The sequence below is a fragment of the Nannobrachium achirus genome (assembly GCF_963921795.1).
Source record: "Nannobrachium achirus genome assembly, chromosome: 19".
NCBI lineage: Eukaryota > Metazoa > Chordata > Actinopteri > Myctophiformes > Myctophidae > Nannobrachium > Nannobrachium achirus.
In genome coordinates, this window is record NC_137826.1 from 1,617,407 (window position 1) to 1,640,604 (window position 23,198).

General features: G+C 44.1%; 1 protein-coding gene across 1 annotated transcript in view; it reads right to left on the bottom strand.

Annotated features, from left to right (window-relative positions):
* crebrf (creb3 regulatory factor) overlaps positions 1–23,198 on the bottom strand; it is a 59,287-nt gene that overhangs the window by 11,789 nt on the left and 24,300 nt on the right. The window contains exons 2-6 of the mRNA XM_080748407.1: positions 21,778–21,994; positions 21,025–21,150; positions 16,119–16,291; positions 8,377–9,406; positions 4,448–4,652 (exon numbers count right to left, since the gene is read on the bottom strand). Coding sequence (XP_080604533.1) covers positions 4,448–4,652; positions 8,377–9,406; positions 16,119–16,291; positions 21,025–21,150; positions 21,778–21,786 — 1,543 coding nt within the window. The 5' untranslated portion in view covers positions 21,787–21,994. The remainder of the gene's footprint in view (positions 1–4,447; positions 4,653–8,376; positions 9,407–16,118; positions 16,292–21,024; positions 21,151–21,777; positions 21,995–23,198) is intronic.

Here is a 23,198-nt window from a genome sequence, read left to right on the forward strand (position 1 = left end):
CAAAAAATAGCAGATCTACAAGCGCACACCGCGTCGCAGCGCGGCGCGTTGTGAGCTTGTAGATCGGCTATTTTTTTTGGCTAAGACATTTGATAGAGAGTGAAAAAAAGACTGTATCAAGTACGTATATTATAAGTACCTTTTACCAATTATAGATTAAATATATTTAATCTATATTAAATGGTACTGGATATGCAGCTCGGCAAATAAAAGGTGAATTTTATTTTTAACATCCAAGGGGCCAAACTCGTTCAGTAACGAGACAAGGCCACTGGAGGTCGCTGTGCCAAAAGGAGATATCTCGTTCAGGAACGAGACAAAGGGTTAACTTGGTTACACGCAGCTGCATGCATCCTGTGTTGTCAGTGAAAGACCCTGGTCCATACGTCATAACGTAGCTCGCAGAGAGACAAAATGGCACGTCTAGGCTGCATTGATTTCTATTCTATGCTGAAACATAAAAAGGGCTTTATCTATGAATAAGGTGCAAAGAACGCCAGGGAAGCAGAGATCTGCCTGTTTTCACGGTGACACTTTACCGCGATGGTCGGCCCCGGTTTGGATTTTAGTTTCGCGAGCGTTTGTAAACAAATGGATTATCCTCCTCAATCGTCAGACGACACTCACGTGCACACGCACGAAGCTTCCGAGGCTCTTCAAAATTAAAGCGTAAGTGAACGACGGCAGCAGCAACAGCTAGAAACCGTGGCTTCCCATGTGTTAATATTGAGAGTGTTTTTTGTCACGATAAACGATAATATCGTTTATCGTCCCATCCGTAGGTCAGACTCACGCCATGGTTGGAGAAGACACAAAAATGAGGTCTAGGCAGAATTCCCTGTGTTGACAGACCGTACAGGGACAGCCATTAGATCCAACAATAGCCTACGGAGTAATATGGGGTTGGATTTCCACTGTTGGCACGAGTTAAAAGGAGAGAGGGATGAAGAGTGCTTCTGTCATTGGGAATTGTGTTTAATCACAGGAACTCTAGCATACCGTACATCCCTATTCTGGGCATGTCATAATAGGCATTTGGTCAAATCAATTCGGCAAAGAAAATTTAGCGTTTTGCCACGCAATGCTGTGAGCGTTATATATACGCTATTTTAGCTATTGACGTACAACAGAGTATAGGGTTTGAGTGCATCTCTCCATTCCGATATGTCTCCTTTCCGACATGTCTCTATTCCGACACTAACCCTATCTCTTACCCTAACCTTAACCTCTATGGAAGTGTTGCCACTCCGACAATAAGAAGTCACTGTCGGAGTGGCGACATGTCGGAATGGAGAGCGCCCCCCATAGGGTTTAAAGGGATATTCCACTTTCAAAAAACTTTTTGTCATTGTATGGTCTAATCAGGCTTGTATGAACACCCTGAACAGTTTTTAATTTTCTTCATTCAGTATTTAGATATTTGATGTAAATGTTTTCTGGCCCAACACGCCCAGGCCCTCTCCCCACACACACTCATTGTAACTTCAAACTCCATTTAAACCATGATAGATTATTTAAAAACACCCATTATTTTTTCTGGTGACTCATAATACCCTCCTAATACGTGAGCAGGCCGTGTTTTTTCCATAACGTTTTTCATGTATTTTTAATAATTCTTTGGGAAAATGGAAAAAACTAAATACAATAACAATATATAAAAAAATAATGAAAACTGTTATGGAAAAAACACGGCCTGCTCACGTAGTAGGAGGGTATTATGAGTCACCAGAAAAAATAATGGGTGTTTTTAATGAATCTATCATGGTTAAAATGGAGTTTGAAGTTACAATGAGTGTGTGTGGGGAGAGGGACTGGGCGTGTCGGGCCAGAAAACATTTTCATCAAATTTTTCATAAATACTGAATGAAGAAAATTAAAAACTGTTCAGGGTGTTCACACAAGCCTGATTAGACCATACAATGACAAAAAGTTTTTTGAAAGTGGAATATCCCTTTAAATGGCTATAAGCAACAAGCAGGATCAACACACAATGCACCTCAAGTACCTAATTCTGAACACTTTGTGGATGTGGGTTCTAAAGTTAAACTCTTTAAAAGACGATTAGAAAGAGACAGTAAGATGAGAAAGAGGGACAGAGGAAGGAGATTCTGAGAAAAGGCAGAGAAAGAGATGGTGAGGACAAGAGAGAAACAAACAGAACGATTTGGAGGTAGATCATGACACAGATAATTAAACAGATGGTCACCGTGGCAACTCATAGGTCACATGCATTGCGGGTACCTGTAAGAAGACATATGCACTGGCCTCAACTGGTATTCAAATGTATTGATTTCAGTTATCCCCCATACCTTAAACTGGGGGCAAGCAAACAAAGGCTCTAGAGCCACAGGCAGCTCTTTAGTGCCGCCCTAGTGGCTCCCTGGAGCTTTTTCAAAAATGTATGAAAATGGAAAATATGTTTTTTGTTTTAATATGGTTTCTGTAGGAGGCCAGACATGATGACACAAACATTCTTAACGTTTTCCAATGCTGTAAAAATGTGTAGAATAAATATTACATTTCCACATTCTCTCCAGGATGCGCTGCAGGGAAAATAAACATTTAATCATGAATGCTCATTATGTATTTGTAGCCTACTTAGTCATTTTGATAGTAGGCTAATATAGCTAATATAGACACGTGTGTTGCCTTCATTATTGATTTTTTTGCGGCTCCAGACAGATTAGTTTTTTTGGTCCAATATGGCTCTTTCAACATTTTGGGTTGCCGACCCCAGCCTTAAACGCTTTTTAGTCCCCATTCCTTCAATACAAAGTACCAGACATTCTACTCAGGTTTACTTTACTGCCGATTTGGTTAGTAATGAAATTGGTAGACATGCCTTTTCTTTCAAAGCTCCCTCAGAATGGAATAATTTACCGGTTAACATTAGAGCTATTTCAACATTCCCACTTTCTAAACATGCACTGTCTTCTTATTTTGAAGTTTTATGTTCCTGTTATCGGTAAACCTGGCATCATACATGATGCCATACTATATGATTTCATTATTTTAAACTTTCTAATATATTTTTTGCATTCACTGTTTTGAACATAACATTTTTCTCAATGTGTGATATATTACAGGATTTATGCCATCTTAAGGCTGTGATGTTTGTCAAGGTTCATAATGTTATTGTATGTGTGTTGTTTTTGTTCTGTCCATGGATTTTGTCTTGTCTACTCTGTGTACACATGTAACCATTATAACATGTATTTATGTTGAGACCCCCTCTCAGCTCAGTGGCCTTGTGGTTAGAGTGTCCGCCCTGAGACTGGGAGGTCGGGGGTTCAATTCCCCGGCCGGGTCATACCAAAGACTATAAAAATGGGACCCAATGCCTCCCTGCTTGGCACTCAGCATCAAGGGTTGGATTGGGGGGTTGATCACCACTAAGGTCCAGGGACTACAGATGAAAATTAGCCTGTGGCTAACTCTGGCTCATTTACATTGAAGTGAGAACTGACATGTCCATCAATGAGTACTGTCCCTGTCAAATAAACAAACTTTCAACTTTCAAAACGAGATGGCACATCTCAAGGGGTTTAGTCCAGGGGTCTTCATCAGGGGGTCCTTCAAATCATTGAGTGATAGAAACTTTCTTTCTCCTTTTTTATAGTAACCACTTGAACCCTAGCGTCCATATTCTGAGAACTGAGCAGATCTACGTTTGTACAAGCTTGTAGATCGGCTATTTTTGGCAAAGAGCTTTGGTGTAGAAGGGGAAAAAGAGCAGACTAAGTACAGAGCGAAAGGTCAAGTTTATTAACTATTGACGGTTCAAGTGGTGAAATATCTGATGACACAATTTGACTTGAATCCAAAATACACTGGGGATTGTGCTGTCAAACGAAACTATATGGAATCTATGAACAGGTTGCTTCATCTCTCTCTCTTAACACAACGTGCGCCAAACTCGTTCAGTAACGAGACAAGGCCACTGGAGGTCGGTGTGCCAAAACTCAGTTGTCTCGTCCAGAGACGAGACAAAGGGTTAACTTTGTTACGTGCAGCTGCATGCATGGTGCGTGCCCTGTGAGAGACCCTGGTGCATACGTCATAACGTGACAAGCACAGAAGCAAAATGGAGCGTCTATGCTGCATTGACTTCTATTCTATGCTGAAACATAAAAATGGATTTATCTCTGAATAAGGTGCAAAGAACGCGAGGGAAGCAGAGATCTGCTTGTTTTCACGGCAACACTATACCGCGATGGTCGGCCCCGGTTTGGATTTTAGTTTCGCGAGCATTTGTAAACAAACGGATCTTCTTCCTAAATCATCAGTGGACACTCTTCCACTCTTAAAAATTAAAGCGTAAGTGAACGGCGGCACCAGCAACAGCTAGAAATGTTAGAAACCTTGGCGGCCTTTGTGTTAAGGGGTCCTTGGCCTGAAAACGTTGAAGACCCCTGGTTCAGCCTAATAAAGAAACCTGAAACATCACCTTGCTCCGAGAAGGTGTCGCTCATGTCGTCGTCCTTGTCGGCTTCGTAATCCTCCTCATCCTCCTCGTCCTCCTTCTCCTCGTTCTCTGACAGCTCGTGTTCGCTGCCGAAGCCCTCGTCGTGGTCTTCGTCGTCCAGCTCCAGATCTTCTGCGTCCGCCTCCTCCTCCTCCTCCTCCTCCTCCTCCTCCCCGTCTTCCTCATCCTACACAAGGAAGATAAGGAAGGAATGGAATCACGTGACCACCGGGCGCGAGTTTAGAAACTCTATGCTTGCTAAGGGAAGGAGCGCTCGTTTTCAACAGCGTCGGCAGGTTAGCTACTCACCAGCGTCGGCAGGTTAGCATTTCACCAGGTTAGCATTCACCAGCGTTAGTTTGACTGAGGTTAAGCTTAGGGTTAGGGTTAGAGTTAGGGTTAGAGTTGGGGTTAGGGTTAGGGTTAGAGTTAAGGATAGGTTTAGGTTTTGGTGCACCTCTGCCGCGGTCCAAGTGACTACAATGGAGCGCTCCCTACCTCCGGTTCAGCCAATCACAAGCTTCAAAAATGAGTGCAGGGTGTGGTTTTCCCTTAGCAAGCCTAGAGTTTCTAAACTCGCCCACCGGGCATGCGCCATGTCTGGCTATGAAGCTTACCATGGGTGCCAGAACTCGCACCGGAAGTGAGATAAAATAAAATATGTCAGTGAAGCGACCGCAGTTTTCCCAATGACCCTGAGCGCAACGGTGGGGGCCGATGGCCAATAGGCTTCCCACACTCCCTCGCCTCCACCGTTGTGCTCAGGGTCGTTGGGAAAACCGCGGTCGCGTCAGTGAATGGAGCCGGAACAAGAAATATTTATGAACGACTGAGACCTTTGTCATATAATCTGTTCAGGAATATAAAAGAAGACATATCAAAGGTATTTTTACAATCACTTGCTTTTCGATGTGCACAGTACATAATGAAATAATAATAATAACAGTAAATAATAATCGTTTCTGTCTCCGAAGTATCACGAGATTTGGTTCCCAGACAGGAAACGGTGGATAGTCTCGGGATACGTTTAGGCACGTTTATACTTTTTGCTCTTTAGATACTGCTATAAAATGACTCAGTGCACATGCACACATCGAAAATCCACACAGCAGAAAAAAATGTGTGACATGCCTTTTATTTTCCTGAGCTGAGTATGTTATGAAGGTCTCACTTTTTCATAAATAGTGAACTTGAGCTGCTGGGAGGCTGCTCCTGTGGAGCAGCCTCTTCCACCGAAATTCCGGCTGCGGTTTGGCACCCATGGTGCGACGAATCTGCCGGTTGGAATTGCGAGATAGCGAAAGGGGCATGGATGTCTTTACCCCATATTTACCTTGATCCTACAGTTTACAGTTTAGGCATTTAGCAGAGGCTCTTAATCCAGAGTGATTTACAATAAGCATCAATACAATAAGCAAGATAATAAATCAACAACAATACAACACATGCATAGGAATACCAATCTAGAAAACAACAACGTAGGTAGGGATGGGACCAGGCCTAGAATTTCGTCATTTTAGGGGCAAGGCCACTTGGCCTTTAGTGTTGTCAAATTTTTGAGGGCACAAAGGCCAGGGCAGGAAGGCCATCAATTAAAACAGTGATTTTAAGTCCACGCCTCGACGGTCATAATTAATTTTGCTTAAAGATTAAGTACAAATTTTTCTTTTTTGACATTTTAGACTAGTTTTAGTCATCATGACAATTATTTTACCCCTTTATTTACCCCTTTATTGGACAAAGATTGCCATGTAATGTAATCATAATTATTTCACACAACATTTCCTCTCATCCTTTTGATGAAAAAAACTATTTTAGGAATACAGCACAAGACAACACAGAACACCTGTCCTGGTTATATAACCAATGTCTAGTTCAACCAACTGATCTCAGTACATTACAGTAGTACACTACATACAGTACAGTAGAGTAAAGGCTACTTTTAACCAAACCGATTCGGCCGCGAATTTTCGGCAGCGGGTCGGGAACGTTATCGACCGAAAACTGGAAAACTGGACATGCTCAGTTTTGTTGAGTCGCCCCTCGCCGTCGGTAAGATTGAGGGAGTTGTAGAATAGTTGCTACTGCTGCAAAACCAAGCCAAAATAAGCCAGAGACATTTTCCCGTCGCATACTTTTACTAAATACCATATTCTCAATCTCCACTCTCAATTCCTATTCCAATCTGATCCAAAGCAAAGCTAGTAGTAGGCTAGTAATAGTGCAGCAGCTGCCCGTGTTGTTGTTTTTTTTCTTCTCCTCTGCACGGAGAACAGTCACGTACAGAGTGCCTCCGGGTTCGGTTGCCAGATTCTGTGAGTGAAATAAGCGACCAGGTCTAGCCCAAAAGCCGTGACCAGTTTCACCTCTGAGCTCTATTACATTAGTTATTTTATAAAATAATGTTGAAAGCAAGGCCAAATAAGCAACTACACTTCAGAAACAAGCCCAAACAAAAGCAACCCACAACTAGTAACATTATAGGAAAACAGGATCAACGTTGCTTATAACGAGCAGACCTGGCACCACTGCCATACAGTAACTACAGTCGGCGTAGTCTGAAAAAATAAATAAGTGCTTAGTTTTTTGCAGTTCTTTGCAGTTCTTTGCAGTCTGTATACAGTCAGAAGGAGTCTCCTGTAGGCTGTTTGGTGTGGAGACACCTTAAGACAACACCAGCTAGTAGACAATGTCCAGTTCATCCAACTGAACCCACAACCCAGTAGCCACAGCCTAACATTACTAAACAACACCTGCAGAAGTTGCAGAACCACCAGTCCAGTAGCCTATAGGTAAATAAGCATGTACCACACACACACACGCACACACACACACACACACACACACACACACACACACACACACACACACACACACACACACACACACACACACACACACACACACACACACACACACACACACACACACACGTGCACGCGCATACACGCGAGCGTCGCGCGCAAACAAGCAGGCTAGTCGTTTGAGTTTGTGTTTGTTGTTGCTACACGCTAGGCTATCAGTAGACCAACATGGATTTAACATTTTTGTATGGATTCATTTTTTTGTCTAATGCTAGTGTACACAGCCGTTCACTCACATTCTCTCTCAGTCTCCACACATCTGCACGGGGGGATTATTTCCATCACATCATCAGCTGGTTCCCTGTTCTAGCCTTATTATTCCTTTATTTTGTTGCGTGTTGGACGTATGGCTTGATAACGTTGGAACATGTTGCAAACATCCTCCATGTCTCTGTGACAGATAAACATCGTCGCTTAGTAGTTTTGTAACTTTTACTGCTGTGAGCGCAGCACGGCAGCAGCGTCCATTCAACTCTCTCTCTCTCTCTCTCTCTCTCTCTCTCTCTCTCTCTCTCTTTTGATTTTGATTATAATTATCACTTCAACCCTATATACATTTATTTCGGAAATAATAGGTACATATACACATACCTGCCATTTGAAAATAGCCGATCTACAAGCTGTGAGCTTGTAGATCTGCTATTTTGAAATGTTTTTTTCCCCCCTACATTTTATGTAGGCCGTGGCCGCCGTGAATTTCCTGCCCTGGATGGGACGATATGAACATTTCATATCATGATTATTGTGACAAAAGAAATCTCGATTTACGATATTATAGCAGATCTACAAGCTCACACTGTTGTGAGCTTGTAGATCGGCTATTTTTTGGCAAATACATTCTGTAAAGAGTGAAAAAAAAGTATGTTATTTACACGTCCGTTTTACCGGATATGCAGCTCGGCAAATAAAAGGTGAATTGATCCCAGTGCATGACGGAGGACGATATCACGATGAATTAAATCTCCACAATACGATTATCGTGAGTGTTTTTTTATTACGATAATATCGTGTATCATCCCTAAACGTAGGTAGACCTAAAAATGTTACCTCCTCTTCCTCCTCGTCATCCTCTTCCTCTTCCTCATCCTCCTCCTCGGCCTCCAGCGGGCTGTGGGTGCGGCCGGCCTGCCTGGCTCGGGTGAGGAACAGCGAGTAGTTGTGCTCCTCTTCTTTGCTCTTCTCGCTGCTACCCTCCACCACCAGGACCCCGCTGGCCCCCGGCAGGCTGACCCCAAGAATGCTCACCAGGCCGGTGGCGGCAGCCGCCCCCTCCGCCGCGCCGTGGCCGGCCGCCGCCACCAGCTGAGGCACGGCCGACCGGCTTGCGGACGCGGCGTCCCCCCTTCTCCCCGCAGCCCCCTCCGTCCTCCTCTCGTAGATGACCGCGCGCCCCGAGCTGCAGGACGCGGCGCCGCCGGGAGTCACCACCAGGGCGCCGCCAGAGGTGGAGGCCACGAGGAGGTGGTCCTCCTGGGAGAGGAGGGGGAGAGGGGAGCCGCGAGGGGGGCCCTCGGCCCCTTGCCGGGCGGACGCCGCGTCGCTCTGCGCCCGGTGGCCGGCGCTCACGCGCACCTTGGCCTTGCGCACAAAGTCAGAACCGTGAGAGTAAGGGGACGCCGTCTTGCTTCCCAGCACTCGGGTCTTGGGTGGAGTCTGGGCGTGGTCCTGGGCGGGGCTCGTCGGCTGGCTCTGAGCCTTGGCCATTGTGTCAGTGCTGGAGGGGACGGGCCAGGTGGCCTTCTGGGAGCTCTCGGGGAAGTCCGCGAGGGGGCTGCGAGAGGGGAGCGAGGTGGACGGCGGCGGGAGCGGCGAGGGCCTGGCGGGGCCGCCGGGCCCGCCCAGACCAAAGCACGGCAGTCGCTTGGGAGGCTGGGGCTGCTGGGGGAGGGGCGGGGGCAGGTCGGTAGGGTGGTAAAGGGTCTCGCACACGGGCTGCGAGTCCTCGCTGTTGAGCTGGGCTAACGTCGGCGTCCGGGCGATCACCTCCTCGTCCTGGTAGGGACTGGAGAAGTCGTCCAGTCCCAGGAAGTCCACCTCTTTGGTGCCCCAGATGTCACAGCTGGTCAGTCGCGTGTATCTGTCAGGAACAGAGAGACGGGTGTTATATACAGACAGGGTTCCCACACATTTTTACCAATTAATTTCCCAAACTTTTCCAGAACATTTAACCCAATTTCCAGGACTATATAACAATAATTCAGCTCAATAACAGGTCGCTTACTCATATGCGCAATGCCCAAAGACAGGTAATGTATGCCAGTGGTTCTCAACCTTTTCAGGCCGTGACCCCCGAAATAATCATGTTTTAACTGGGGACCGGGACCCCCACCCTGACGAGCACTAAGAGTTGAGGAATTTTGTATAACACGGCTCTATTGTGAAAATAGCAGATCTACATGCTCACAACGACTCGCGTTGCGAGGCGTTGTGAGCATGTAGATCGGCTATTTTCACAATTTCTGCCTTTATTTGACAATTTGGCTCATGTTTAATTTGTCACTTCAGAGGTATTAACAAAATCAATAACCAAAGACAATGCATAGCTATTTCTTCCAGGACTTTCCAGCACCCTTGATAAATTCCCAAACTTTTCCAGTACTGGAAAAAATAAAAATCGAATTTAAAAATATTTCCAGGAATTTCATGACCGTGGGAACCCTATATATCAAAGTGTACCAAAAAAGAAAAATACTCTTCACTCTGTCTGACACTAACTAGCCAACGGCAGAGCAAAGAGGAAGAGCTTGCAGGAGGTAAAGAGGAACAGACACGTTACATCTGGTTGAAGACAAAAGACATTTGCCATCCATGATCAATCAGAGCACATCACAGCAGGGACGTGCTGGGCCCCTGATTCAGTCCGGGAAAAAGAGTTGTAGAGGCCCCTCATTGCGCGCTATAGAGAGAGAGATCTCTCTATAGCGCTGCTGCTACTCAAAGATTTGCCATTTCAGATCATGACAAGTGACAAGCCAGTGGGCCAATTACATGAGATATATTTCGTTGTTGTCGGGTGGAAACCTTGTATGTCCAAAACCGTTTGTTTTGTATTTATCATTTTATAAATGATTTAAACTAGTGAAAACAGCCGATCTACAAGCACACAGCGAGGCGTTGTGTGCTTGTAGATCTGCTGTTTTCACTACTTTTGTGCAACGGCCTTGTATGATGAAGCAGGGCTTTGCGTTGCGAAAAAAAAAGTATAAATTTGAAACTTGGAGATACAAGGTTTCTGCCCCGACAGTGACGATTTACTTTGTTCGCCGCCCAGTCCCCAAAATGGAACGAAGGCCGACATTTTTTTTTCTTCTTTTTTCTAATGGCCGGCCTGGACCGGCCGGGAATGAACCGGCCGCTCGGGAGTTGTCCCGCTTTTCCCAATGGCCAGCACGTCCCTGCATCACAGCCTTGACCACAGCATGAAGAAATCCTGACAGTACTAACTTCCCATGTTATCTAAACTTGTTTTCCCATTAACCACTTGAATTCTATACTAGCATCCATTTTCTGAGATCTACAAGCTGTGTGAGCTTGTAGTTTGTCTATTTTATTTTCTGAAAAGCGTTTTGGTGTAGGGGGAAAAAAGAACAGACCAAGTACAGAGCCAAATGTCAAGTTTACTAAGTATTTAAGGTTTAAGAGGGTTAAATGTCTGAATATAAGCATGAATCCAACATATTAAAGAAGAATTGTGGATGTGTAATGAAATTAAATCTACAACTAAACGTTACATCTGCAACCCAACTGTATACAAAATACAGTGGGGGGTCCTTGCCTCATCTCTCTCTCAGCTAAGGGGTCCTTGGCCTAAAAAAAAAAACGTTGAAGACCCCCTGTCCTGGATCCCAATAGTTTAACGATGCAGCATCACTGCTGCCCTCAAGAAGGGCAATCGGGCCTGCATAAAAAAAATCACACTCGTGTGAACTGAGCGGTGGAGGCTGTGTGTGTGTGTGTGTGTGTGTGTGTGTGTGTGTGTGTGTGTGTGTGTGTGTGTGTGTGTGTGTGTGTGTGTGTGTGTGTGTGTGTGCGTGCGCGTGCGTGCGTGTGTGTGTGTGTGAATGTGAGTCTGAACAACAGCGTCCCTCCCTTAACATGTGTGGTCAGAAAAGGTTACTGCAGGCTACAGACACGCATAACCACACACACGGCCACGTATAGGAGCGTTGTGACCACCGCTCAAAAACAATGGGTCAGTGCATTCTAACACTTAAAAGTAGTAAGTAAGGGCGCCCGCTGACCTACTGGACCAGGCGCATACCACTTAGGCATAACCACATAGGCATGGATGCCTGGCGGCGTCACCGGTTCGATTCCTGATCCGGACGACCTTTGCCGCGTGTCACTGACTCCACATCCCTCCCCCCATTTCCAGTCAGTCTACTGTCCTATCCAATAAAGGCATAAAAAAAAGCCCCAAAACAAATCTTAAAAAAAGGGGGGAAAAAGTAGGAAGTAAAAACTAGAAACCCCCCCAATTCCTGAGTCTTTTTGACAATCAGAGTTCAGTTTGGTGGCTGGGACTTTTCCTCACTAACAATGTTACTTCATGGTCCCTCGATCAAATCATTCAGTGTGTTTGGTGTATTATGTATGATACGCCCACATTCCACACAATTTGTAGCGTTGCCATTCATTCCTCAACAACTGGGAGTCCATATAATGGAGAGTAGGCGTGGGCGATATGGGGTGCGTTCGGAAATCCGCACCGGGTGTGTGCCATAGAGTTATAATAAGAATAGAGAGGACATCAGATATCCCCGCCCGTCCACTTGCATTGAGTTGCTCACCCAGCGCATGAGGCGTTTTCACCCCTCCTTCCGGCTAGTAAAACCGTGACGTAGTGGGTCTACTGTGACGCATTTTTCGTCATAATTTGTGTTCATGGACACGCTTCATGAACGAGCACTTCCAGTATGAACGCGCGTCAATACAAAGAAGCCTGGACGCGCGTTCATGTGAGTAGACCCAACTGCAGTATCTCAAAACGGCCACCATGTCCATTTGGTTTCAGGGCGCCCCCAGGGTTCTGGGGGCTTGGTGTGTGCTCAGTGTAGTGAGTGCAGTGGGCGTGACATTGTATGGTGCATTCAGTGTGGCTTATTTACGAACGACCAGTTAAGAGACAGCTGTGTGCTTTTTCAGTCGGAAAACGTTCTGAAAAGCAGCAGTTGCTAACGTAAAGTTGCTATTCACCCTATATTGATAGGTAATTTAATTCATAACATTGGCCTACCTGCTGTTAGTTTACACGTTGATGCGTGTGTACTGTAACAATAAAGCTCAAAGGAGCAATAAAGCAGCAAATGGTGCATTTTGTTATCATTTCCTACGCCATTGTTCACAGCTGAGAAGCGCTCGAGACATGTCCATGAAAACCAGCTAATCAGAACACCGCACTGACGCACCACACCGCCAAACCCCATCCGCCAAACCCCATCTCCTGAGTAGGGTTGGTGAGTGCACACTGGTGCGCCGCGCACTGGATTTCCGAACGACAACGCACCAAGTGCACCGAATAAACGAACGACAACATAGCGCACCAGTGCGTTGAGTGCGCATTTCCGAACGCACCCATGGTGATAATTATCGTTGAGACAATACAATGTCTCCACGGTTTTCAGAGATATCATATATATCGTGATACAATGAGGGAGCCTTATAAAAATCCAGTTGAAATCTTAACTCATTTAATGCCGATCGCGCGATGTCTTGCGAAACATTAAAAAGTGTCCACAGTGCTGAACGCGGGATGACTCGCGAAATATACTGTATATACAGTAAAGCTGGCGCTGGTTACCTTCGGTCCGGTGAATAACCCTGGCACGGGTGAAGTCGCCGATTCATCATCATGGCGCATCCACGTGCATGCAATAGTGATCCCATCCCATAGTAAAACCAACGGTCTTTCTCATCTTTACAGTCCATTTTCTCCAAAAAACACTTTTGATGCCAAGGATGGCATTGGGTTCTCGCTAAAATAGCACAAGCATGAAGGCATCCATCTTGGATCATTGTTTACGTTCGGGACCGGAACTAGTGACGGTGAATCTTGATTGAACATCGTCAAGTGGGAATTGTGAGCTCGATCTACTTCCGGCCTTCAAAATAAGAGACTGGCCGCGAATGGAGAAAACTGCCGGCACTTTGGACAATTAACCCTTTCATGTCGGCAGCACGAAATCAGTTAATACAGAGATTCATTGGAGAATCCATTAAAACCTGCATTTTTGTCTAAATCAGTAGTGCTCAAACTCTAAAATGTCAAGGTCTCCCCTTAACTCTGACAGTATACAAATGAAACGAAATGGACCTGTAAGGGTCCATTTGGTTTAATCTGTATACTGTCAGAGTTAAATACTTGTAAGGGTCAATTTAGACCTCCCAAAAGGAACCCAGAGAGTCCCTGGACCCCATTTTGAGGACCACTTGTCTAAATGGTCTGTTATTCCTTTTTCTTTTAGTTTGTGTTACCTTGTAGGTGGTTGTACTGTTAAGTAACTTGAAAAATAACCCTAACAACCAACATGAAAAAGAATCGTGATAAGATCGTGCATCGTGATACAACTTGGGAAAACATTGTGATATTGTATTTTTCCATATCGCCCACCCCTAGTGGAGAGGAGTGGATATGTTCACCAGCAAACAACCTAGAGGAGGACACATTTAAATATTTGCAAATAGCAAGCTCTCGTCTCACCTCACCTTGCTCACTACCGGCCTCGTTCACATCTGGTGACATGTTCTTATCCCAGAAGACATCATTGTCAGCAGGTGCACTGCACTGCACTGAGAGTGTCTGCTGTGCATGCTTGTTGTCAAAAACCACTGTCACCACTTGTCACGTGACGGAAGCACCAGACCGAGACATAATGCACGCATCAATTCCTAGAAGTTTATTAACCCATTTAGGAATAAGGCCGATTCTAAAAACGCCTTCTAAAACCTGACCAAAGTTTTCTGAAGAACTTCAAATATGTGTTCAAATATTACAGTCGGGTGGAAATCTTGTATGTCCAAAACAACTGTTCGTTTTGTATTTATCATTAAAATATATAATTTAAAATAGTGAAAATAAAGTAGCCGTTGTACAAGCACACACCGCCTCGGAAGATCTGCTATTTTCACTGGTTTTGTGCGACAGTCTTGTATGATGAAGCAGGGCTTCACTTTACGAAAAAGCATGCAAATGTAAAACTCGGAGATACAAGGGTTCTACCTGACAATGAGTGACGATCTGTTGCTATTATACTGTAAATAGTAGGGATGGTCCGATCAGGTTTTTTGGAACCGATCACCGAGCACCGATCACAAAAGTTTGATCACCCGATACCGATCAATCACCGATCCGATCAAGTTATTATTTTTATTTTCTAAATGTTAATGTTTTAACTTTAATTCATTCATTCACTCATGAATTCATTTATATATTTGCCTTATAGTTATTTACCAGCATTACTATGTATTTATTATCATAGCAGTAACTAATTATTCCTTCAGCACTGTGGAAATCAATACCCCAAAATGGCCTCAAGTGGGCATACTGAACTGCTGGTTGATCGGATGCACCGATCCGATCGGATCGGTGAATTTACCTTTTGATCTAAACCACCGATTATCGCCGATCACGCTTTGATCGGCCCGATCCGATCCATTGCCGATTGATCGGTAACATCTCTAGTAAATAGCAACAAGAACCACAAAGGGGGTTCCTGTCCTGATAGGTATAGTTACAAAAAGGGGTTCCCGTCCTACATGGGTTAAAGACGAAAGGCTGTGGACTATGGAGAGCTGCTCACAGAAATCCCTAACAAAAATCACTGGCTGTCCATTTTTTTAAGGGCACAAAAGGCCAAATGCTAGCCAGAGCAGGAAGCCATCAAATAAAACAAGATTTTAGTCCATTGAAAGAATTAATTGAATTTAAGGGATAGGGATGATTTTAAATGTAATATGTAGACTATCTGCAGTGAAATAAATGAATACAATCTGATCCATGCACAGCCCTGCACCAATCAAGGTCACTGGATTGGTTTTAAGATGGGAACTCAGGGGATTTAAGAAACTGATTGCGTAATTAGTGTACATATGATGCCACTGTGGCATTGCCACAACAAAGGTTATCATCTTAATTAGTGTACATATGATGCCACAACAAAGGTTATCATCGGACGAGAATATAGTAGGGCTTATAAGGTCCATGGAATCCTAGGGCTGATTTCGTCATGTGTTTTCTGGTGCAGGTTAAAAACTACTGCAATGTAGCTCGCTGCAGCTAATCAAATTGATGATGGGCGGCGTGTTGTTAGGTTTGGGCGTCCCCAGAAAACGTACACACTAAGGCCACGTCTCTAGAGAAAGCAGCAAAATGTCGTAGCGTATCTCTCATTTAATCCAGCGTTCAGACGGAGACGCAACAATGACTAAAACGATGTAGTGTGCATGCCTTGTCACTAGGTGGCGGTGACAAGGCCAGTGTGTGACATCATGTCCGCTCTCCTTCCTATCACTGTTTACATAATCACCATGGCAGCCTACAGGCTCCACTGCTGTCGGCTTTGCAGCGTCGACAGCCATGACATCACACATTTTGCGGATTCCCTGTAAACTCGCCCGTTTAGATGGAAGGAGGATCGTTTGAAAGATTTTCACTCTGGGAAGAGGTTTTCCTTTTCACGTTTTCCAACCCCCGAAAATGCCGTTGTCATCATTTTGGTGTTATCTCGTGGAAATGTCTGAACGCTGCCTGAAACTAGCAGAAAGTAGTGCACGGAAAAGCAGTGTGGTACCTGGTGAGGTCCTCCCAGTAGGAATCCCACTGTTCAAAGGCAGTGCCGCCGTAGGCTGTCTCACAGTCTCCCAGGCCCATCACGCCCTCCCAGCCGTCCGCGTCTTTGCCCACATCCATCATGCCCACCATGCTGTCCCCGTGGGGGCTCTGCCGATGGGACATGTCCCTGTCCTGCAGGGGGGGGAGAGACACACACACAAAGACAGGTGGGGCTGTTAAGAAATGTGGGAGAGAGCTTGTATATCTGCCATTTTTGAATGGCCAACCAATTATTGAATGGGTTAACTAAGTATAACTCGGGCTTTGGACGTCCACGGGTTGGAATCAAAAGTTATTCTGATGCATGCATGCATTTGATTTAGGATTGTTCTAGCTGATGTATAAAAGCCCTGTCCATACTTTGACCGAAACCGAAGTCCTTTTCGACCATAAAATTACGCCCCGACTTCGGAAAAGCATTAGACCGAATTAGAGTTTGGAAATGTGCACGTCGGAAAGTCCAACTCACCGAACATTTCGGAGATACTATGGATAGGCCTTAAGTGTGATGAAGTTCTTTCTGGTCTAGATGGTGTGCATTTCAGAGTGTGTCATACTCTATAAGTTAAAGCAGCATTTCAGAGTGTGTCATACTCTATAAGTTAAAGCAGCATTTCAGAGTGTGTCATACTCTATAAGTTAAAGCAGCATTTCAGAGTGTGTCATACTCTATAAGTTAAAGCAGCATTTCAGAGTGTGTCATACTCTATAAGTTAAAGCAGCATTTCAGAGTGTGTCATACTCTATAAGTTAAAGCAGCATTTCAGAGTGTGTCATACTCTATAAGTTAAAGCAGCATTTCAGAGTGTGTCATACTCTATAAGTTAAAGCAGCATTTCAGAGTGTGTCATACTCTATAAGTTAAAGCAGCATTTCAGAGTGTGTCATACTCTATAAGTTAAAGCAGCATTTCAGAGTGTGTCATACTCTATAAGTTAAAGCAGCATTTCAGAGTGTGTCATACTCTATAAGTTAAAGCAGCATTTCAGAGTGTGTCATACTCTATAAGTTAAAGCAGGGGTTTTCAAAGTGGGTGACGGGGCACCCTGGGGTGCCTTGACAGCAGTCCAGGGGTGCCGCGAGATAATTTGATAATATTTGGAATTTATTTGGACACTTGAAAAAATATTTTTTACATTTTAAACCTGTAGTACAAAGTTAATTTCAGTCAGTTCTTGTTATTAAAAAGTACTACACATATGGTGCATATATGGTGCATGATCCGTGCACTAAAAATTGATCCGTGCACTAGAAATTTAGGAACGTGGCATCCTGGTACTTGGCGGCCATCTTGAAAAGGGCATTCAATGACTTAAAATGGCTATTATCCCAAAGTTTTCCTCACAACATAATCACTAAAATATCGTCACTGTCGGGCAGAAAGTTTCAAATGTGTACGTTTTTTTAGTAAAGCAAAGCCCTGCTTCACCATACAAGACTGTCGCACAAAACTAGTGAAAACAGCCGATCTACAAGCACACAAGATCTGCTGTTTTCACTAGTTTAGTACATTTTATAGATGATAAATACAAAACGAACGGTTTTGGACATACAAGGTTTCCACCCGACAATGACGATATGCTATAAATATAAGGTGCTCGGAGTGAAAATTATAAATGTAGGGGTGCCTCGGATTAAAAAATATATTTATGGGGTGCCCTGAGACAAAAAAGTTTGGGAACCCCTGAGTTAAAGGACCAAATGGGTGTCAAAACATGTCATTCACTTTGGCTACAGTATATTGTACTTAAACAGATCGTTTTCCTGATGATGGCCCTGTGTTTGAGTTTGCATTTGATTACGTTTTCTCCAGTCATTAAAATGTTACCAAACATACCTGAATAATTGCGTCAATGGTGGTTAAATATCACTACACGGTTAAGAAGTCATGCATGTTTGGATTTCGTTCATGAGTCTTTTGTCTTTTTCTTGTGCTTTTAGATCTAAAAGCCAACAATGAAGTAACTTTGACATAAGGGGGAATAAAGTTCATTGTGTGGGACTGCCTATCCCAAGCAGGTTTCAAGTCTCTGCAAGCTGATCTGCATACCATACTGAAATCAATGGAATCCTCTCCCTCAAATCAAACAAACCTTGTTATGATTTGGAAAATGCTCGGCAGTAAATTCTAATATACCATTTCCCAAACAAACACTGGGTGGGGACCCATTTGTGGGTAACAGACACATTTTTATGGGTCGCGGGTAAATATAATTTTTTCTTTCTTTCTTTCTTTCTTTCGTTTAAATATATGTAAAGAATTCAAAGGAATTTCATAAATAAAATAATTGTAAGAAGTAGTGAAAATAGCTGATCTACAAGCTCACAATGTGTCACATCGCGACATGCTGTGAGCTTGTAGTGCTGATTCTGCCCAGCTCGCAACTGAGAACCTGCAACTTTCCTTTAATGTACTTCAGGATTCGCTCAGAGAGCTGAAGCTTGTTCTAAATGCAGGTAAAACAAAATTCATGCTATTCTCTAGGGCCAGGGAAATGGATTTAAATATGTTACGCATTACTACCTCAAATGGATGCATTATAGACAGGGTTACTGAATACAAGTACCTCGGAATATGGCTTGATGACAAATTTACATTTAAATACCATATTGATAATCCTGCCGGTAAAATTAGGCAAAAGATAGGATTTGTTTACAGCAATAGAGCCAGTTTTCCGTTGGCCTGTAGGAAAAGGGTCATTGAAGCAGTTTTTCTTTCTGTGTTGGACTGTGGAGATGTCATCTATGGAAAAGCTGCTCCTTCTGTCCTCAAGCCCTCACTCTGCACTGCGTTTTATATCTGTTGAACATTATAGGACTCATCACTGCATCCTGTATGATAGAGTGGGTTGGCCTTCTTTGGCCGACAGGCGAAACAAACATTGGTACCTGTTTATTTCTGCCAAACTACAACCTCCAAGGACCCCCGGAGCTCCAGGGACCCCCAGGTCCCTGGGGGACCCCCAGATGTAAAAAATGACCAAATGTGCTAAACTGACCAAATGACCACCCCCACGGGGCAGCTCACGGGGAATTCCCGGGGACCACCCACTCCTGGTGCTCCAGAACGGATGCAAAAGTGGTGGCGCCCCCAGTGGAGGACCCCCTACACTGCAGCTCACATAAAATGCCGTAACTCCGGCTAGGAGCGACCGGGACAGCCGGGGCCGGTACCTATTCGTCCGCCTTGCCGGCGCGGAGACCCCACCCCTCATTTCTCACATGGCCCTCTTCTAGCGCCACCATGAGGCCGATTCTTGCAAAACACATTTTTGGACACTGCTCCTACAATTTTTGCCCTAAAATCACGCAAATCGGTACACAGTATGTCTACACTCATCCCATCAACATGAATCTCTCCTATATAGCGCCACCTCCAGGCCGATTTTTAAAAACACATTTTTGGACACTGCTCCTACAGATTTTGCCCTAAAATCACGAAAATCACTACACAGTATGTCTACACTCATGTCATCAACATGGATCAGGAAGAATTTGGCAAAACACATTTTTGCCCTATTTGTGGAGATCAGTGACCTACGGTCGCTTATCTCCCGATTAGGGAGTGTTACTGGTTTTTAAGGTAATTGATGGGACTTTACCATTGTATCTTAAAATCGCTGCTGTGACATATAGGACAGGTTCTAGTGACTGGCTCACACTAAAGGTCACCAAAACAAACACTCAATTAGGGAAAACAGCCTTTTGCTTTAATGCTCCAACCACTTGGAATGAGATGCAAAATAATTTCAAGATATGTTCTCCCATAACTTACGGTCATTTTAAATCTTTGATAGTAGATCTACCCACAAGTGTCTGCAACTGTTTCTAAACTTGTTTTGTGAATATTGATTGCACATACTGTTTTTTTTTTGGTGAATATTGATGTATATATTGATGTATCTCGATAACACTGCAAATGAGGGCAACCTCAATGTTTTTCGAGAATAAATAAAGGTTTGAATGAATTGTAGATCTGCTATTTTAACCCATTTAGGCCTGAACACATTATGACGCAATACTTTATGCTTTAACTATTGAAAAATAGCAGATATACAAGCTCACAGCGCGGCACCGAGTGCCGCGCTGCAAGCTTGTAGATCTGCTATTTTTGAAAAATCTTGAAAATTTGATTTTTGATCCGATTACATAAGTGTCTTTTGAATCCTTCTAAGATCTTTTGAAAAAACGATATTTGTATGTCAACTATCTGGCCAGCCATCGTCAAAGAAAAGGTCCTTTTCATTTAACTGGAGCTCAGTTAGTCTGTTCTTGAGAGACTACTATGTCAGTGGTTCTCAAACCTTTTCATGTGAAGGACCCCCAGAATGATATTTATTTGGCCACGGACCCCCATCTCAAAATATCTAGTTCTAGGGACCACCCAGAAGCAAAATTTGAGTTACAAACGTTTGCTTTGAAAATACATATATTCAAAGATTTGCACACATTTTCACAACTTTTTCAAAAATAGCAGATCTACAAGCTCGCAGCGCGGCACTCGGTGCCGCGCTGTGAGCTTGTATATCTGCTATTTTTCACTGGTTAAAGCATTCAATAATTCTAGGCCTAAATGGGTTAACTAGTTTGGGTCCCGGGGAGACATCAAATTTCTCTTTTGGGTCTCGAGCACTTTACAACTATAATGCAATGTCTGACCAAATCAAAAGATTTTCTTTCAAAAGGAAAGCATCCAGTCATTCGTTATTTTAAAGTAATAAATACCCACGTCGTGCCAAGCAATGCCTACAAACAGTCACTGTTTCATCCATCACTTTTCCTCCATTGGTAATTGTTAACACAGAATCCACAGTGTTCTTATCTAGGGTAATACTCTGTGCGTGTGTGCGTGACCGACCACTCACCAGTTCATACATGAAGTCTGGGTCAGAGCTACTGGCCAGCAGATCAGTGCTGGTCAGGGCCTGGTCAGCAAACGTGTAGTTCTGAAAGGCATCCCCGAAAGTAGGCTCCATCCCGCTGATGCTGGGCTGAAACACAGCACACACACACACACACAAAAGCAATCTCGTAAGAACCAACTAAAAATCGTGCATTTGCAATGAAACATTTGACACTCGCTTCGCGTGGATTGGGTCGATGAAGGAATAAATGGATTGTTTTTATTTTATTTCTGACACATGCTATGGCAATGTAAACATATGATTTCTCGTGCCAATAAAGCTCCTTTGAATTGAACATTTTAATTGGATGAAGGAACAAGCCACAGCTAGGGATCACCAATATTTAGATATCTGATTCATTTGATCAGAGAAGGCCCCCCCTCCCATACATAGGCTCATTGAACTTCAAACTAGAGCCCAGGTATGTGCATAATGCAATCTACTGTATTTAATCCAGCCGAGCCCATTGTGTTGCTGTCCGTAAATTAAATGCAGGGGTTAAAGCCAAAAAGAAATCCGAAGACTGGAAATTATTTTCAAACCATGTCCCAATATGTGACATGGTTTGACATGAATCTACATATTGAATCAAGCATCTTCAAAACTGTCTGGTGTGCAAGTTAAAATAATATTTTAACGTCTACTCAGGCTTTTGTTAGTCGGTCCACAAACACGGTGAGAATGCTTTTTAGATCATAATATGGCGTGTGGTACCTGAGGCATCGCCGGGCACAGCTGGGAGTTCCAGCGGGCGGAACCTGTGGGTCTTCTCTCCAGTCCCAGTGGCGTGAGGCTGCTGGAGCCTGGCCGAGAGACCGGGTCAGCAGAGTGCTGTGTGGGGGGCTGGACACTGCTTTAAACCTGGGTGGGCGGGGTCTGCTCTGCTCTGCTCTGCTGTGTTGCTGTGCTGTGTCTTCTCTATGCTTCAGGGCTGGGGGGACACAAAGGAAAAGGAACAGCAGTTCAAAAAAGGTTCATTCATGGATTAAAGAAAAAAATAAAATCTCACGACTGAAATGGTTTGTATGACCACCAAAGGGGAACCTCCCACCACACACACACGCTGATTAAACAATTAACAAAACATGTAACATTCGAGCAGTTAGCGCCAGCGTCCTCACTTCCCACATTCACACACCAATGGTGGCAACTGGCGAGGGGGATCTGGGATTTGAACCGCCGACCCCACGGATCATTGGCCAACACTGCTCTACCTCCTGAGCCACATCACGTGTTTAACCTTTTGTGCATCTAGTGTAAATGCTTAATAAAAGAGCCACGTGTCCTTTTGTTTCATTGCAGAGCCAAGTGCACAGTGGAGGAAAGTAACTAAGTACATTTACCTAAGTACTGTACAAGTTATTTGTACTTTACTCAAGTTTTTCTAATTTTCAGTACTTTTACTTCTACTCCACTACATCTCAGAGGAAAATATTGTACTTTTACTCCACTACAATTATTTGAAAACTTTAGTTAGTACTTGCTAGTTACATTAAAGCAGCGATTCTCAAACTATGGGTCCCGACCATAGACTGTAGAAAAATATGGACGAAATGACGCCATTGGTTTCTATGCAGCGCAAACGGCCCTTTTCCACGCCTTGAAATGGGTGTCGCCATCATAGAAATAAATAGAATTGTAATGCTACCAGAGATGCTATTGGCTGACAACGGTCACGTGCAACGCAAGGATACTTGGGAGAATGTGTTGAGCTCTGCCGAAAATACAGCAGACGAAGAAGAAAACGTGGATCGCCCACAACAAGCCAACAACAACGCAACAACAACAACAACAACACACATCCTATTTTTCTACAGTCTATGACACAGACGGACCGCAGTGACAGTAAATGTCCGAATAACTTTTTAATTTTGCCACGGAGATTTGAGCACCGAAACGTTTGGACTCTGGAGTAGCCGCTGCAGCCGCCGCTAACCAAGCCTGGGTTCCCGAGGCTACCGCTAACCTGACCGGCCGTCTAGGACTCTGTACCCCGCATGGAAGCCTAGTTGAGGACTCCACTTTTGAAAGTGCCCGTGTAGTTCCGCTGGGTCTTATAATAATCCAGTTGTCCACTAGCCCCATATAGAACCTCACCCGTCGCTGCATACTGTTGTGTCTCGAGGTTATATGGG